The sequence below is a fragment of the Neoarius graeffei genome, chromosome 25, assembly GCF_027579695.1.
Source record: "Neoarius graeffei isolate fNeoGra1 chromosome 25, fNeoGra1.pri, whole genome shotgun sequence".
NCBI classification, from domain to species: Eukaryota; Metazoa; Chordata; class Actinopteri; order Siluriformes; family Ariidae; genus Neoarius; species Neoarius graeffei.
The window spans coordinates 46,874,160-46,890,953 of NC_083593.1; the positions used below are offsets into that span (position 1 = coordinate 46,874,160).

Consider the following 16,794-nt stretch of genomic DNA (forward strand, 5'->3'; position numbering starts at 1 on the left):
CTGACACGCTTAATCAGACTTACAGTTCTGAAAATGCTTATCTCCACTCCTGAAACATGTGGTTAAAACATATAATATCCATTTTATTAAGTCTTAAATACTTTCATGATACATCAGATACAACATATACATCAGATTACATCATGATTAGACCAATATCAGTGCACAGGCGCAGCTAAAAGTTGTGAAATATGATGAAATATAAATATCATCCAAGTCTGGTTATAGATCCTTCAAATATTCTGCTGATAAATGAATTATTCAACATTTTGCAGTCTAGAGTTAAAAACTCAGTGTGTCAAATCATTTTGCTCAAACTACTGGTTATGCATATAACTAAAAATGTTCGAGATTAACTCTAAATTGTCCAATTTCGTTAAACCTCTAAGTTATTATAATTTTCACAATATTTCTTAAAGTTTTAATTGTCAATACAAATTGCTATAAGTTTTAATATTTTTATTCACGTTATTATATTTTATTTATTCTATTCATTATTACATATGTTTGCCATTAATTTTATTTGTTATGCACACCTTTCATGTAAATAAGTGTCAGCTTTTGAAATTCAAATTATATTTCTCCAGTGAGAATCCCAAATTCTTCACTAATCCCAGTACGTGATCTGATTTGAGCAGTAGGGAAGAGAACACATAACAGAAGTGTACTGATAGACTGGCTATTAGAACTATCTGATGTTACTGAAAGACAGGCATACATCGGTCAGTAAGGGTGGATTTTAAGTTTAATTTGATCAGCCAATCACAAATCGGATCAGATCAGATCACATCACATCACATCACTGGTAGTCTTCCTTGAAACTAGCTGACTACCTTAGTTAAGGTTCCTAAACTATAAATTGTGCATACCAGTATTTTTTTTTATTCCAACTATCTGACAAAATGAAAAGGAAGTAACAGGGGCTTAGCTACATGGTCTCACAAGGTGGTGACTGCTCTCTGTAAAAATACGCCTGGCCACCCCAACCTTGACGTCAAATCACCTCAGAGGTCTTATTCTTGCCATCCCTGCTGCCACCCCATTTCCAGTTTTGTCTTAAAACTTGAAATTTAATATAAGCTGTCATTCCTGTAGCCTGTGGAGGTGGATAAACGGTGGCTACTTTGAGGAACATACAAAATTGTGTGTGTTCCATATGTTGTTTCAGAGTTTTGGTGTCCTCAGTATTGTTCTGCAGTGGAGAAAATGGTAATACAGAAAAACCCATGAATGAGTAGGGGTGTACAAACTTTTGACTGGTACGGCGTATATACTACAAATCACTGATACTGTATAAATCACTTAAGGATTTAATTTGCGGCAGCACAGTGGTGTCGTGGTTAGCACTGTCGCTTCACAGCAAGAAGGTTCTGGGTTCGAGCCCAGTGGCTGACGGGGGCCTTTCTGTGTGGAATTTGCATGTTCTCACCATGTCTGCATGGGTTTCCTCTGGGTGCTCCGGTTTCCCCCACAGTCCAAAGACATGCAGGTTACGTTAATTCTTAGGTTTCAGTCATGTGACTTTTCTTAGCGATTTCACTTCCGGTAAAACAGCTGGTGGTCTAGCAAACCAAAACGGCTGCCGTAGTGCAAACAACTAGCGATAACTTATCAGAGTACGCTCGTAATCTAGAAGCCACTGCTCGCTTTAGATATATTCAGAAGATTGCTATATGCAATGGAATCGACCCTTACAGTCTGGGAAAGAAGGATTTGTCATACGATCTTGAAAATTACCCTTCAGTCGCGTTCCCCGACATCTCCAACTATCTGGTGTTGCAGACGTCTTTCTACACCGCAAAACAGATGAACGCATGGAAGAGTACGGAGGCTTACAACTTTTTTGTATGTGGCTGGGTAAAGAACCTCGGTATCAAGTCGCTTCCGAATGAATCCTGTATTGTTTTTGCCCATGTAAGTATGTTTTTTTTTAAAGCTTTTCGTTCAGGTCTTTACAACGAAGCGCTGCAAGTTGAAGTGTAAACAAACAACAGTTCGCTTGGTTCTCAATTGTATTGGCTCTTATCTCTCAGCTAAATCATTCACAAAGGCCAAGTTTACATTAGACCGTATCTGTCTCGTTTTCTTCGCGGATGCACTGTCCGTTTACATTAAACCGCCTGGAAACGCCGGGAAACGGGAATCCGCCAGCGTCCACGTATTCAATCCAGATCGTGTCTGGTCCGGTGCTGTGTAAACATTGAGATACGCGGATACGCTGTGCTGAGCTCTAGCTGGCGTCGTCATTGGACAACGTCACTGTGACATCCACCTTCCTGATTCGCTGGCGTTGGTCATGTGACGCGACTGCTGAAAAACGGCGCGGACTTCCGCCTTGTATCACCTTTCATTAAAGAGTATAAAAGTATGAAAATACTGCAAATACTGATGCAAATACTGCCCATTGTGTAGTTATGATTGTCTTTAGGCTTGCCATCCTTCCACTTGCAAGTGGTAAGTGATATGCACTGGGATCACACACACAGCGGCTCAGTCCCGAATCACTGCTTGTGCACTTCACTCGCGCGCTCTGTGAGCTGCGCATGGCCGGAGTGCGCACCCTCCAGAGGGCACTCGCTATTCAGGGCGGAGTGATTTGGAGCGCAGGATGCCTGCGGAGCCGAGCGTATCCGTATATTGGCGTTGCTATGTGCACGCGAATCGTGTATTGGCGTTGCTGTGTGCACACTAATCGTTTTAAAAACGTTAATCTGATGATCCGCTGATACGGTCTAATGTAAACTTGGCCAAAGATCATCAGAAACTCCTTTAAAGACCTGGATCTTAGTTAAACAAGATGGAGAAGTGATCACGGTGCATTGTAACTGTACGGCTGGGGAAGAATTTTGTTGCGACCTTCATGCATATGGACTTTGTGAGGAGTAAACAAAGAAACAGCTGGGGACTAACGCTTTGTGACTAAAAAAAAAAGTAACGTAAAATTACGACACATAGCAAGAAAAGTACGTGTAAAACACTAAGGACATAGCTGAGAGGGAAATACAAACCTTTCACCAAGTGATCACTGCAAACTCGAGCATGCTTCGACTCGGCTCCCTTCGAGTTCACCAAGAGGTTCAAAAGCCACCTTTCTCAACGTCTTTTTGTGAAATCCTGTGTTCGTTCACCCTTTTTTATTAGTTCACGGGGAACCTTGAAGAAACTTTTATCAGTTTCACGGTTTGATTGATTCATTTCATGCGAGCAATGCACCTTCTCCGTACAAACGCTTTGTCAACTGAGCTTTGGTAGACCACCAGCTAAAATTTTGAATAACTAATGAGGCGGATGTGACGTCACGTGAAACCCAAGAATTGTTGGTTCTAAACTGACCGTAGGTGTGAATGTGAGTGTGAATGGTTGTCTGTGTCTCTGTGTCAGCCCTGTGATGACCTGGCGACTTGTCCAGGGTGTACCCCGCCTCTCGCCCGTAGTCAGCTGGGATAGGCTCCAGCTTACCCGCGATCCTGCACAGGATAAGCGGTTACGGATAACGGACGGATGGATTTAATTTGCACTTTAAAAATCTACCTCTTCCCTTTGTTCATTGCACATCTTGTATTCAGTGTCTATGCACTATTGTCTTTTTGTTATACTGTACAGCATTTATATTGGTATAATTGAAAAAAAAAGAAATGTATTGTAAGCGCTTTCATTGCTGATTTTAGCATGCCTGTCACTTGACAAAATCAGGATGTATGAATCTTAGGTTCTTGGTCGTGCATTTAAAACTATTTGTGCAATGTTTCGGTGAGGAATATTTCCTTTCTTGGAGTGATATAAAAAAGTAAAACCCTGAGAGAGAGAGAGAGAGAGAGAGAGAGGAAACATTGACTAACAAAACGTTTTATCAGACAGATGCTGCATGTGCTTCTGAATCTTACGGCGCATATCACAGTACCTGCAACAACAAAAACCATGATAGTGTGTGATACATTTATAATATGATCAACAACTTATCAAATAACACAAATACAACGCCGTCTCTGCTTACAAGATTTTTGCAACTTTTAAAACAGTAGTAGTCAGAGGTGGACAGTAACGAAGCACATTTACTTGAGTACTGTACTTAAGTACACTTTTTGAGTATCTGTACTTTACTTGAGTATTTTGGAAACTTATGACTTTAACTTCACTACATTTGAAAGACAAATATCGTACTTTTTCCTCTACTACATTTCTATCAAGGTCCTCGTTACTCGTTACTATGAAGTGGCTTTGAAAGTGGATGTTTTTTTTCTTTTCTTTTCTAAAACGTGATGGTTTTTTTGCAGGTGACACTGAGAGCCGATCAGTAATCACTAGGGTCACGTCACGTCCATAGACTGGATAAAATCAAGTTCAGTGATTTCTCAGCAGCGTTATTTAACACGATCAGTTGATGGCAGAATGGAAGGAGGCGGTTCTTCTGAGGAATGCACGCACTCATGGCTATAGCTAGAACCCATGTTTCTGTTTTCTGAAAGGAATAAAGAGTCATTTTATTTTAAATGTTTGCTTTGTTTGCCTAAAACGAACCACATCACAGCCTACAAAAACTCGCCGTCCAACCTGCAGAAGCATATTGAGGTATATAAACGTTTTATTCCAAGAGAAAGCTTGCAATGAAGTTGTCTGTGCTTTTAGAGCTAGCGATAACATTGCAATAGCTATGCAGTCTGGTTAGTCAAATGACTTTCTATGGATTTGCCCGCCAAGTTGCCATCGCCTTGTCCATGTCTAATGTTATCACATAGCTAGGTAACTTGGACACTGTTAGTTAGCATGTAAACACAGAGTTATACTAACATGAATAATGTTAACTTATCGGAAGTCCTTTCAGAAATGTTTTAGCATAATCTTGCCAAATAAACAGAATGAAGAAATATTTCTTGTCTAGTAACGTTAGCTACCTAATATGATTTTGAAAAGAGTTTGCTAGCATGTCAGGTGGAGCTTTACTGACTAGCTAGCTTAATGTTAAACCACCATGATTCCACAGGCAGATTCATATGTGCATGAATACACACACTTGCGCATGTGAGACCTGTGAGATGGACAGTATTGTACTAGTCAGTCACAACAAATTCATCTCATCTCATCTCATTATCTCTGGCCGCTTTATCCTGTTCTACAGGGTCGCAGGCAAGCTGGAGCCTATCCCAGCTGACTACGGGCGAAAGGCGGGGTACACCCTGGACAAGTCGCCAGGTCATCACAGGGCTGACACATAGACACAGACAACCATTCACACTCACATTCACACCTACGGTCAATTTAGAGTCACCAGTTAACCTAACCTGCATGTCTTTGGACTGTGGGGGAAACCGGAGCACCCGGAGGAAACCCACGCGGACACGGGGAGAACATGCAAACTCCGCACAGAAAGGCCCTCGCCGGCCACGGGGCTCGAACCCGGACCTTCTTGCTGTGAGGCGACAGCGCTAACCACTACACCACCGTGCCGCCCATCACAACAAATTGTTGGAATTTATTGTTTTGATGTCAGATGATGGTCTTGCATTTTTTTTGTCTTGCTTAAAGGAGTGTTGCTGTTGGGCAATTATTAAGCTTGAGGTATGGACTTGGGATTTAATCAGGTTGGATTATCATTTTTATTTTCTGAGCAAGCTGCGTTTACAGCTATTCCACTGTCTTCCTGATTAACATACACATACCGTACATGTGTGCACCCTGTGATGACCTGGCGACTTGTCCAGGGATGTACCCCGCCTCTCACCCATAGACAGCTGGGATAGGCTCCAGCTTGCCTGCGACCCTGTAGGACAGGGTAAGCGGCTACAGATAATGGATGGATGGAAGGATGGATGGATACATGTGTGCACACACTGCCAGAGCTGGGTCAGAACACTATCATGCTGCTTTGTGGGGACGGGGAGGAGTGTTACAATTAAAAAAAAAAGACAATGGTTCTTTTTCAGTTCAGTTGTGTTTCATTTTGTAACATTCTACCAGGTGTTTATTCTACAGGTTCTACAAGCTAGTCAGTAAATCCAGTCGGTTGCTTCAGAGGCATTAGGTTTTGTAAGTGTTGTGGCAATAATACAACAATGTGTTGACAGAAAATGTACTTTTAATACTTAAATATTTTTAAAAGCAAGTACTTCGCTAAGTTGCCATAGCCTTGTCCACGGCTAATGTTAACCCATAGCTAGTTAACTTGGACACTGTTAGTTAGCATGTAAAAACGGAGTTACGCTAACATGAATAATGTTAACTTATCTAAAGTGCTTTCAGAAATATGTTTTAGCCTAATCTTGCCAAATAAACAGAATGTAGAAATCTTTCTTTTCTAGTAGCATTAGCTACCCAATATGATTTTGAGTTTGAAAAGACTTTGCTCGCATGTCAGGTGCACTTCACTGACTAGTTAGTTTAACGTTAAACCACCATGATGGCACAGCATGCGTTCATTTTGTAAATCCAGTCGGTTGCTTCAGAGGCATTAGGTTTTGTAAGTGTTGTGGCAATAATACAACGATGCGTTGACAGAAAATGTACTTTTAATACTTAAGTATTTTTAAAAGCAAGTACTTCAGTACTTTAACTTAAAGGACCCATGGCATGGTGGTTTGTTGATGCTTTAAACGGGCTCGTGGAGGCTTCCGGATGTTATATCCGCAGCCTTTCTCGAAATGAACCCTCGGCACATAGATATAGCCTCCTGGGAGAAAGCCCCATTTCAGCGCTTTTCCCAGTGCGTCGTTTTGCTAATGAGAAGCATGGAGGCAGGGAAGGGTAGAGGGTGGGCCATGGGGGGAGGGGCTTGACCAAGCTGCGGGCATGCTACCTGTGTGTGAACAGTAGCAATGGCAGGTCAAGCAACAGTCCAAGCTTTCGAGCATGCTGCATGCTTTTTGGTTTTGTAGCGCAGAGTACCTGGCTAACTGCAGGAAGCGGTTAGCTGCACAGCTAATGTAGCCATTGCAAGGCTAATGCACCGATTTTAAAACACGGCAATACGACTTAACAGTTATACACTTACTTGTTCGCTGTTTGTGGCTGATGCGGCAGGGATGCTTGGTAGGGACCCAGGCTTCAGTGACAGTTGATGTGCAAAACCTGCCCTGTACTGTCCCAAGTTGTGGAAACATTCCTCAGGAAAATGCTTCCGACAAACATACACAGTCTTAGGTAGACTCGACGGCGTATTATTGGAGTAAATAAAATTAAGCCACTGCGTCTTCAGGGGCTCTCCCGTCGGCAGTAAAAACAGACTCCTTTCTGTGTTGTCACATCCATGTACAGTGCAATTTCCATGTTTCGCTCGCTTAGGTGGTGCCATGTTGTTGTGTCCTCTATGGTCTCCTCACTACAAAATTGAAGTGACGTATCTATGGTGGCAACTTTTGAGCTGGGCGGGCAATCCATACAGTGGGTGGGAATCCAGAGGGGGGGCGTGGGGATCATCTCCCTTGCTGACATAGTAAAGGGAAGAGCCTATCAATGCGCCATTTTGATGCGCCATTCTCAAATGTTGACAAAGGGTGGGCATAGTTTGGTTTACACATTATGACATTTCTAGCCACTGGGGTGACTTAAGAAGGTCAGAGGAACTCATTTTAACGTTAAAAAAACTCAGAAAGTGAAAATTTCATGCCATGGGACCTTTAAGTAAAAATTTGACTGTACAACTTTCACTTGTATCGGAATAACATTTGACCAGCGGGATCTGTACTTTCACTTAAGTAATGAAGTTGGGCACTTTGTCCACCTCTGATAGTAGTAGTATGATTCAGTAGTAGGTTCATCCCAGCAAGTGTGTTTGTGTGAACGTGTGAACACTAAACGCAGGAGTAACCTCCACGTACCTCTGCTTGAGTTTCTCCATCTCTCTGTTCTCTTCCTCTTTTAGTTTGTCAATGAAGCTCTGTAGCACGGGCATTTCCAGCTTTATATACTGCGCTACCTGAACACACACCAACCCAACATCTCAATGATTGTCTATTAGTCTCATGTTGTTCTATGTGCATGCAAATAATTCACCTCACACACTGCTGTTTACTTTATGGACAATTAAATTCGACATCCGACATCATTTCATGGCTGTTGTGGTTTAAATCTTGCAGATCAGAATGGTAAGAATGGTGCAATATGCAAAACACGATCAAGCACTGGCAATCCAGTGGATGAAAGGAGTATTTATTATTTATGTTATTTCTTTTGGACTGTACTCCTTTTTCCCCTCTAATTTAGTCATCAAAAATTAGCATCACGTGACTGCTATCAAACCAGAGAAAGTTGATAATGATGGCACGCATACTGTATGTACCATTTTAACCTTAGCTTTATACACTCACTGGCCACTTTATTAGGAGCACCCATCCACCTGCAGTTTTATGCAGTTCTCTAATCGGCCAATCCCTTGACAGCAGCACAATGCATCAAATCATGCAGATACAAATCAAGAGCTTCAGATATTAATGTTCAAACATCAGAATGGGAAACATTGTGATCTCAAACTGTGACTTTCTTTCACTGTGGCATGGGTGTTGGTTTGAGCCAGATGGGCTGGTTTGAGTATTTCAGAAACTGCTGATCTCCTGGGGTTTTCAAACACAACAGTCTCTAGAGTTTACACAGAATGGTGCGAAAAACAAAAAACAGTGAGTTGAGTGAGGGACGATTCTGTGGGTGGAAACAAGCATCTTGTTGATAAGAGAGCTCAGAGGAAAATGGCCAAATTGGTTCGAGCTTTTTGGCCAAGGATATAGTAACTTATATAATCACTTTTTACAACCGTGGTGAGCAGAAAAGCATCTCAGCATGCAACAGAAAACAGAAGACCACATTGGGTTCCAGTCCTGGAGCCAAGAATAGGAATCTTAGAATCAAGAACAAGTTCCTATTAAAGTAGCTGAAGAGTGTAAATTACAGCCTGACAGTTAAGATAACAATTAAGATAAGGGTTCAGAGTCAGAACTGTTTTAGTTCAATTTCTCCAAGTTACCTCACACTGCAAAAAACTGAAAACTGAATTTGAGGAGAAAATTTCTTCGTACTAGTGAAATTATCTTGCTGCATGGACAGATAATTTTACTTGACAAAACATCTTGGAACAAGTTGGTTACAATCTAGAACTACTTTTAATAATCTCAGAGTTAGTGTCTTGTATTCTTCTTATAGGAAATGCTTGATTGCTTCAACTATATTCAAGATATTCTAACTTGTTAAGATATCATTTTTGCAGTGTAGAAGAAAACAAGACACCAACTCTGAGATTATTAAGACCCACTTTACACGGGGACGGTCTGAAACAAAAACGCAAAAGTCCGTTTTCGTTCTCACTTTTTTCCGCGTCTACACGACCGTTTCCAAGGAGGAAATCTGCATCTATACGGTGACGCATAAATGTGTGGAATTCAATTGGATGTGCATGCCAGGCGGCTAGGTGGTGCTGTGAAAGACCTCCGCTATGTCTGCATGTATGCGCAACGTCTTCCGTCTTGTCTGATCTGCACATCTGAGCCGCGAAAACTTTGACTACTCTGGATATGGTAAGTAAGAAAATAAGTAAAAAAGTAAGAGCATACTATACCCGCCTCTGTTCATTAATGGTATATGTGCAGATTCGGTATAGATGTTCGAAGGACTCCTGGACGTTTATTAAAGCTGCCAGAGCAGCTTGAAGGTCCGTTGGATCGATGTAATCAGACATGCTCTTACTTTTTTACTTACTTTCTTACTTCCCGGGCTGGCATGTACAGTATATGACATATGTATGACGTAAACGCGTACCTGACGTGAGCAGATCCGAGCAGAGTTTCGCGTATTGGGTAGTTTAGATGGATATGCAACGGGGGCTGTTTTTAACTTATCCACTCTGGAAGGCGTTTTCAATTTTTTCCGTTTTTCAGCCTCGGAAACGCCGTCCCCGTGTAGACGAAAGGCACTTCCGATAAAATATTTAGTCGTTTTTACCCGACAGCGTCCTCGTGTAAACGGGCCCTAAAACTAGTTCTAGATTGTAAGATGTCTTGTCAAGTAAAATTATCTGTCCATACAGCAAGATAACTTCACTAGTATTAAGAAATTCTCCTCAAATTCAGTTTTCAGTTTTTTGCAGTGCAGAAGAACACACTGGGTTCCACTACTGCCAGCCAAGAACAGGAATCTTAGAATCAACAACAAGTTCCTATTAAAGTGGCCGGTGAGCGTACAACGTTTTGAAATAGCGCAAATGAACACATCATGAAACTTGCACCCATGCGTGCTGCCCCTCACTGCTATGCTTCATACTGCTTGTACAAGTTGATGTCAATATCTTACATCATAGGTGATCTCCTCCACCTGATCAGGCTCCATGAGAAAAATTTTGCAGATTTGTTCACACGGTCCATGAAGGACACGGATAGCCAGCGGGTGATCGTCCCGTTTCAGCTGCATGCGCTCTGAGACAAAACACAGAACCAGTTAGAGACAATAAAATACCATTATGTTTTATTCAAGAGTGAATCTGTACAGCAAACAGGTGACCTTACAAACATGTGGTAGCATGTGGCATACCGAGATCAACATCAGGCCAAATCTGAATAAAAAACTGTCTGAAGTTACTGAATGGATTTTTATTTTGGGTGTAGTAGTGGCTCACCTCCACTGGTGTGTAAGAGGAAGAGGGTGAACTCATCAGGACTGTTCTCAATCTTAAACTTGTTAAGTAGCACACGGAGGACCTGCGCCGTCGTCATGGAGCTGTTGATACGGACGTTGGTGACCGAACCGAACGCTGGGGTGAAAACAGCAGTCTGACAAAGCAAGAGGATGAGGACAAAAATGGAAGAAACACAGGAGAGAAAATAGAAAGATATGTTTTACAAGAAGGCGGAGTATAGGAACATTAGGAATGTAGTATTTTGGACAGTGATAACTTTATTATATGTGAAATTTTCAGAAAGAAGTTTGGACTGTGGTATCTTTACAAATATTGGAATTAACAATAGAAAGTTGTGCTTTGATATGTGGAGTGAAATTTGGATGAGGTCTCAAAAATTAGAGTTTATTAGAATAGAACAAAATAGATTAGATTAAAAATTTGGATGGTGATTAAAAAACGACCCGTGGCAACATTACGAAAAAAACAGGAATTTAGAATAGCAATTTAGTCAGTATTAACTTTCAAAATATCAAAATTTAGAAATTTGTATCTTTTGAAATATTTGTCAGTATAGAAATATAGATATAAAAATTAATTGTTAACTTTTTAAAAAGTACAACTTTACAGCAGAAATGTGGACAGTTTATCGATTATATTTTAAAATATTTTTATAGAAATTTGTCTTGTGGACAACTTAGAAATGCCAAAATTTAGAATAGAAATTTGACAAATGAAAAAAAATTAACTTCAAGAAGATGAAGGGACTTTAGAATTGAAATGTGGATGTAAACTTCTACTTTTCTTTTGAAATGTAGATATTTGGGAATAAATATGAATTTTGGTAGTTTTTTCTAAAGTATAAAATTAGAATAGAAATTTGAATAGTAGTTTGTTTCAAAATTGCATAAATAAACATGTAAAAAAGAAATAATAAATTATTTACTTTTTTAAAAAAAATTAAATTTTAAATTTAAACATTTAATTATTACTAAAAATAATACAAAAAAGAAACATACATTTATAATAAATAATACAAATTTTCTAAAAAAAAAATTGTATTGTGGTAACCTGGGAAATATCAAAATTTAGAATCAAAACTAGTTATTTGGTAACTTTAGATGTTTTAAAATAAAAATTTAGACTGGGGTAACTCATACTGTGTGATTATAGAAATGGCCGTTGAAAGAACATCGATGTCTTCTGAGTCGCCGCTGGTTACTAGGCTCTGTCTGCCCACCCAGACTCCGCCCAGTCACACAACTCCTAGTCCTTTGCAGGGTTGACTCCTCCCCTTCACCTGCCAGTGTGACACATAACACCACTATAGCCAATCAAATCTATCCACACATACAGCACTATAAGTATAACTATACTTATCACTATAACTACAAGTACACACTACAGCTCTAACACACACAACTCCTATAAACTTTCTGTACACTCTCCCACTCATTGTGTTTATTATTAGCGCTCTAGGAATTCTAAACTAGCACCATGAACATGAGCACTCTATGTGCTATGGGTTGCAGTTTAAGTTAATCATGTATTTATACTCACCTCCCTGTCCTGCTTCTTCACTACAATCCTCATCTGATTCGTTCTCAGGCCCTGTGACCTGAATTGTGGGCGGAGCCTGTGGGGTGTGCTGTTTTCTGAAATGAAAATGATTTATGTTGTAATATGACTTGGATAAATGTGCTCATTATATTGTTTCATATTGCTCTATGTAAAAAAATTATTTATTTAATATGATATGATTATGAGTCTTCTTCTTCTTTCGGCTGTTCTCGTTAGGGGTCTCCACAGTGGATAATGTCCCTCCATCTCCTCCTGTCCTCTGTAACTTTTTCTGTCACACCAACCGTCCTCATGTCCTCCTTCACCACATCTCATCTTTGCTCTTCCTCTTTTCCTTCTACCTGCCAACTCCATCGCCAGCATTCTTCTCCCAATATACCCTGGATCTCTCCTCTGTGCGTGTCCAAACCATCTCAATCTCACTTTGTCTCCAAGCTGTCCTACATGTCCTGTCCCTCTAATGTTCCTCCCAATGAGAATCTCAACACCTTCAGCTCTGCTCCCTCCAGTTCAGCCTCCTGTCTTTTTGTCTCCAACTGTACATCATTGCTGCTCTTACTACTGTCTTGTACACTTTCTGTCCCTTTCACTCTTCCTGGCGATCTTCTGTCCCAAATCACGCCTGACCCTCTCCTCCATCCATTCCAACCTGCTTGCACGCTCTTCTTCACTTCTCTTCCGTACTCTCCATTACTGTGTACAGTTGACCCCAGAGATTTGAACTCATCTTCTTTGACCACCTCTATTCCTTGTAGCTGTACCATTCTACTGTCCTCACCCTCATTCACACACATGTACTCACTCCATCTTTCTCCTACTGACTTTCATTCCTTTTCTCTCTCGTGCACACCTTCATGTCTCCAAGTTTTCTTCCAAACAGGATTTCTTCCAAAAAGTATTATGATTCATCTCATCTCATTATCTGTAGCCGCTTTATCCTGTTCTACAGGGTCGCAGGCAAGCTGGAGCCTATCCCAGCTGACTACGGGTGAAAGGCGGGGTACACCCTGGACAAGTCGCCAGGTCATCACAGGGCTGACACATAGACAACCATTCACACCTACGGTCAATTTAGAGTCACCAGTTAACCTAACCTGCATGTCTTTGGACTGTGAGGGAAACCGGAGCACCCGGAGGAAACCCACGCAGACACGGGGAGAACATGCAAACTCCGCACAGAAAGGCCCTCGCCGGCCACGGGGCTCGAACCCGGACCTTCTTGCTGTAAAAACATTGTTAATAATAAGTTTAATGAAGTAAATAACTGCTCCATACTTCGACTCTGCTTTGTTCGCACTAGTTCTTGAGGACCTCAATGATGCAAGAAAACGAGGAGAGTTGATTGCCTCTTTCCCATCTTGCATCTGCAATCTGATTGGTCGCCGCAGGCCCCAAAAGATGTTCAGCAAACCCTCAATGATCAGCTCTCCTTCCTCCTGTTTTAGTTATGAAATGTCATCAAAATTGAGAAAATGATATACAAACACAAAATGAGAGAGAGAGAGAGAGTGACAGACTCACCTCTCTGTGCCGCAGATGGAGTGATTTTTCCTCATAATAAAGGTTGTAGGTTTTGAGATATGACAGTAAGTTGGTCCTAAGAATAAAATCACAACTCATGGTCCACTAGAATTATGGGATTTTCTTGGTAGTTAGTGAACACTAATACAGTTTACACTCATTATGTAAGGAATAAAGCATGAGCATAATGGAAAATGTACAGTACCAGTCAAAGGTTTGTACACCCCTAGTTATTCATAGGTTTTTCTGTATTTTGTAGTTTCTACATTGTAGAACAATACTTATGGAACATATATGGAATTATGTGGTAAACAAGAATGTGTTTAAAAAGAAATGTTTCATATTTTATATTCTTCTAAGTAGCCACCGTTCACCTTGATGACGCTTTCCACACTATTGGCATTATCTTAACCAGCTTCGTGAGGTAGTCACCTGGAATGCTTTTCAATTAACAGCTGTGTCTCGTCAAACGTTAATTAGCGGACGAGTTTCCTGCCTTCTTAATGTGTTTGAGATCAAACAGTAAATAGTAAATGAGACCGTCAGTGACAGCGTAGCTCACTCCGGCTCCATCTAGTCAAGAAGGAACAATCTAAAGTGGGTCACCTTGCGCAATAAATGTTCCAAGCTATATACATTATATACACCCTAGGAATACCGACCTATTTGCCAGAAAGAATCCAAAACGGTGAGGAATTGACCGAGAAAAAGTGATTTTTGTTGAACTGCTCATTAAGGCTTACTTGGTCCATAACTTCATTAATAATTGTAATGAAGCAAATATGGGTAGAAGTTATATGCACCCTAGGTACTCCTACCTTCATGTCAGAAAGAATCAAAATAGGTGAAGAATTGAGGGAGAAGAAGTGATTTGTGTGGAAACTGCTCGTTAGGCATCGATTAATTACTCCATATCTTCATTATTAATTGCAATTATGCAAATTTGGGTAGAAGGTATATGCACCCCAGGCAGACCTACCTTCCTGCCAAAAAGAATAAAAGTTGGTGAAGAATTGAGATAGAAGGAGCGATTTTCACGAAATGTGGACGACGTCGGACAGACGACGGACAACACACGATGGCATAAACTCATCACCTGTCGCCCGGATGAGCTAATAATACAAATAACATAAATAGCCCTTTTCGACACCACAACTGTAGTAATCCATAATACGTCAAGAACCGCTCAACTAAGTAAAGAGAAACGACATCCATCATTACTTTAAGACACGAAGAAGTGTCTTTTAAGTAATAAAAATAAAGAAAAACCACTGAATTAGAAGGCGTGTCCAAACTTTTGACTGGTCCTGTATAAAATTATAGCGTAAATTTATAATCTTACTTGCTGATGAATTTTTTTTCTCCAATCTGCACTGAATTCTCAACAGCCATAAGGACAAAACAGATGGGCCTGAGACATAGGAGAGTAGATCTGAGGAGAGATGAAGAGAGGACAGCAGACAAAATGACAGGAGAGGAGGAGAAGAGTAGAAAGGAAAAGAAAGAAAGAAGTGGAGAGGAGGGGAGATGAAAGGACAGGAAAGAAAATAAGAAATGAGAGGAAGGAGTTTTAAGATGACAGGAGAATATAAAAGAGATAAAAGGAAATGAAATGGGGAAAAAGAGGCAAAGATAAAAAGGGAGAGGAACAAATGTCCAATATGAAACATGATTTTAAAAAATCAGGACAAGACAAATTAAGAAAAACTTGAACAGACCTTTTTGCCTGTAGCTCTCTGTAGAGTTGTCTCGTATGTGTGTGTGTGTGTGTGTTTTAGTTAAACTTGTCCTTTTGGTACAAAATGTTCTCTAAACTAATCTCCTTACTTACTTATCAGTCAGTACTCAGTACTGCGCATCAGCTGCTGTATTGTGATTCTATTTCCTGGTTGTAAATAATGCAAAAAACAAGCGTGACCAAAAAACAGGGCACAAACTACACATTCGACACACTCCCTGGCCTACTGAGCACACATTCAGCTGGTGGCGGTGTGTATTAACAGCATGAAATTGCTATGTGTTGAACTTTTCTCCTGCACACACGTCTTTTTGGGTGGATCCGTTTTACACGTTTACGAAAAGAGGAACATGAGTAAAAGCAGTCATTCAGAGCTGAGAGGCAGAAGGAGGAATGACAACAGGGTTGATCAAAAATGGCCATTTTGTAAATGTGAAACAGAAAGGTGATGTGGTGTTGGTGGTTTTCCGTTCCTTCAGGTCTTATTTTTAATCCTACCTTAAATCAGAAGGAACCCTGAACATCAGAAGGACTTTCAAACCTTATTTCTGTAAAATCTAACACGATGGAGAGCACTGCGTAATTCTGCACAACCCAGGGTGTGCTTGAAAGAATATTTTTTTTAAGTTTCTACATACACATTTAATTTAAAATATCCTTTTTAAAACAGTGAGTGATGGAACATTGAGAGGAAAGATGGATAGCAGAAGATGAAGAACGTGAACAAGCAGGTGACTTACTGTGTAGGAAGCCCAGCACCTCAAGGAAGAGGAGAAAGGGATTTTGTGTGTGTGTGTGTCAGTGTCAGTCACTTGGACCCTTTGAAGATCAGGAAGGCAAAGTGTGTATGTTGAAAGACCAAAAAGAACCCATGCTCCTCCCTAAAAGCAACTCACACAGGAAGCTGAGTATATCTGTACATGTGTTTCGACTTCCTGTTAGCACCCCCCATGTTCCGGTGTATATCTGCATCTCCGAAGCACGCACCTTTGAAGCAAGGAAACACTTGTCTGAGCATAAAAATGCAAATGATCAGAAGTCATTCATCTCTAGCCGCTTTATCCTGTTCTACAGGGTCGCAGGCAAGCTGGAGACTATCCCAGCTGACTACGGGCGAAAGGCGGGGTACACCCTGGACAAGTCGCCAGGTCATCACAGGGCTGACACATAGACATAGACAATCATTCACACTCACATTCACACCTACGGTCAATTTAGAGTCACCAGTTAACCTAACCTGCATGTCTTTGGACTGTGGGGGAAACTGGAGCACCCGGAGGAAACCCACGCGGACACGGGGAGAACATGCAAACTCCACACAGAAAGGCCCTCGCCGGCAACGGGGCTCAAACCAGGACCTTCT

The 16,794-nt window shown here is 40.9% G+C and overlaps 1 protein-coding gene across 2 annotated transcripts; it reads right to left on the reverse strand.

Moving 5' to 3' along the window:
- Positions 1-62: 62 nt before the first annotated feature.
- rassf2b (Ras association domain family member 2b) lies at positions 63-16,274 on the reverse strand. Of its 2 annotated transcripts, none has more exons than XM_060909433.1 (10): positions 16,172-16,274; positions 15,036-15,125; positions 13,694-13,769; positions 13,448-13,608; positions 12,152-12,246; positions 11,752-11,891; positions 10,592-10,745; positions 10,270-10,391; positions 7,812-7,909; positions 63-3,901 (listed from the first exon to the last, which is right to left on the reverse strand). In XM_060909433.1, exons 2-10 carry the CDS (start codon positions 15,083-15,085, stop codon positions 3,835-3,837), a joined length of 963 nt encoding a protein of 320 aa, XP_060765416.1. In that variant the 5' UTR covers positions 15,086-15,125; positions 16,172-16,274; the 3' UTR covers positions 63-3,834. The 2 variants fall into 2 exon arrangements, with proteins under 2 accessions (XP_060765416.1, XP_060765417.1); XM_060909434.1 differs by lacking the exon at positions 16,172-16,274 and adding an exon at positions 15,412-16,145.
- Positions 16,275-16,794: the final 520 nt, after the last annotated feature.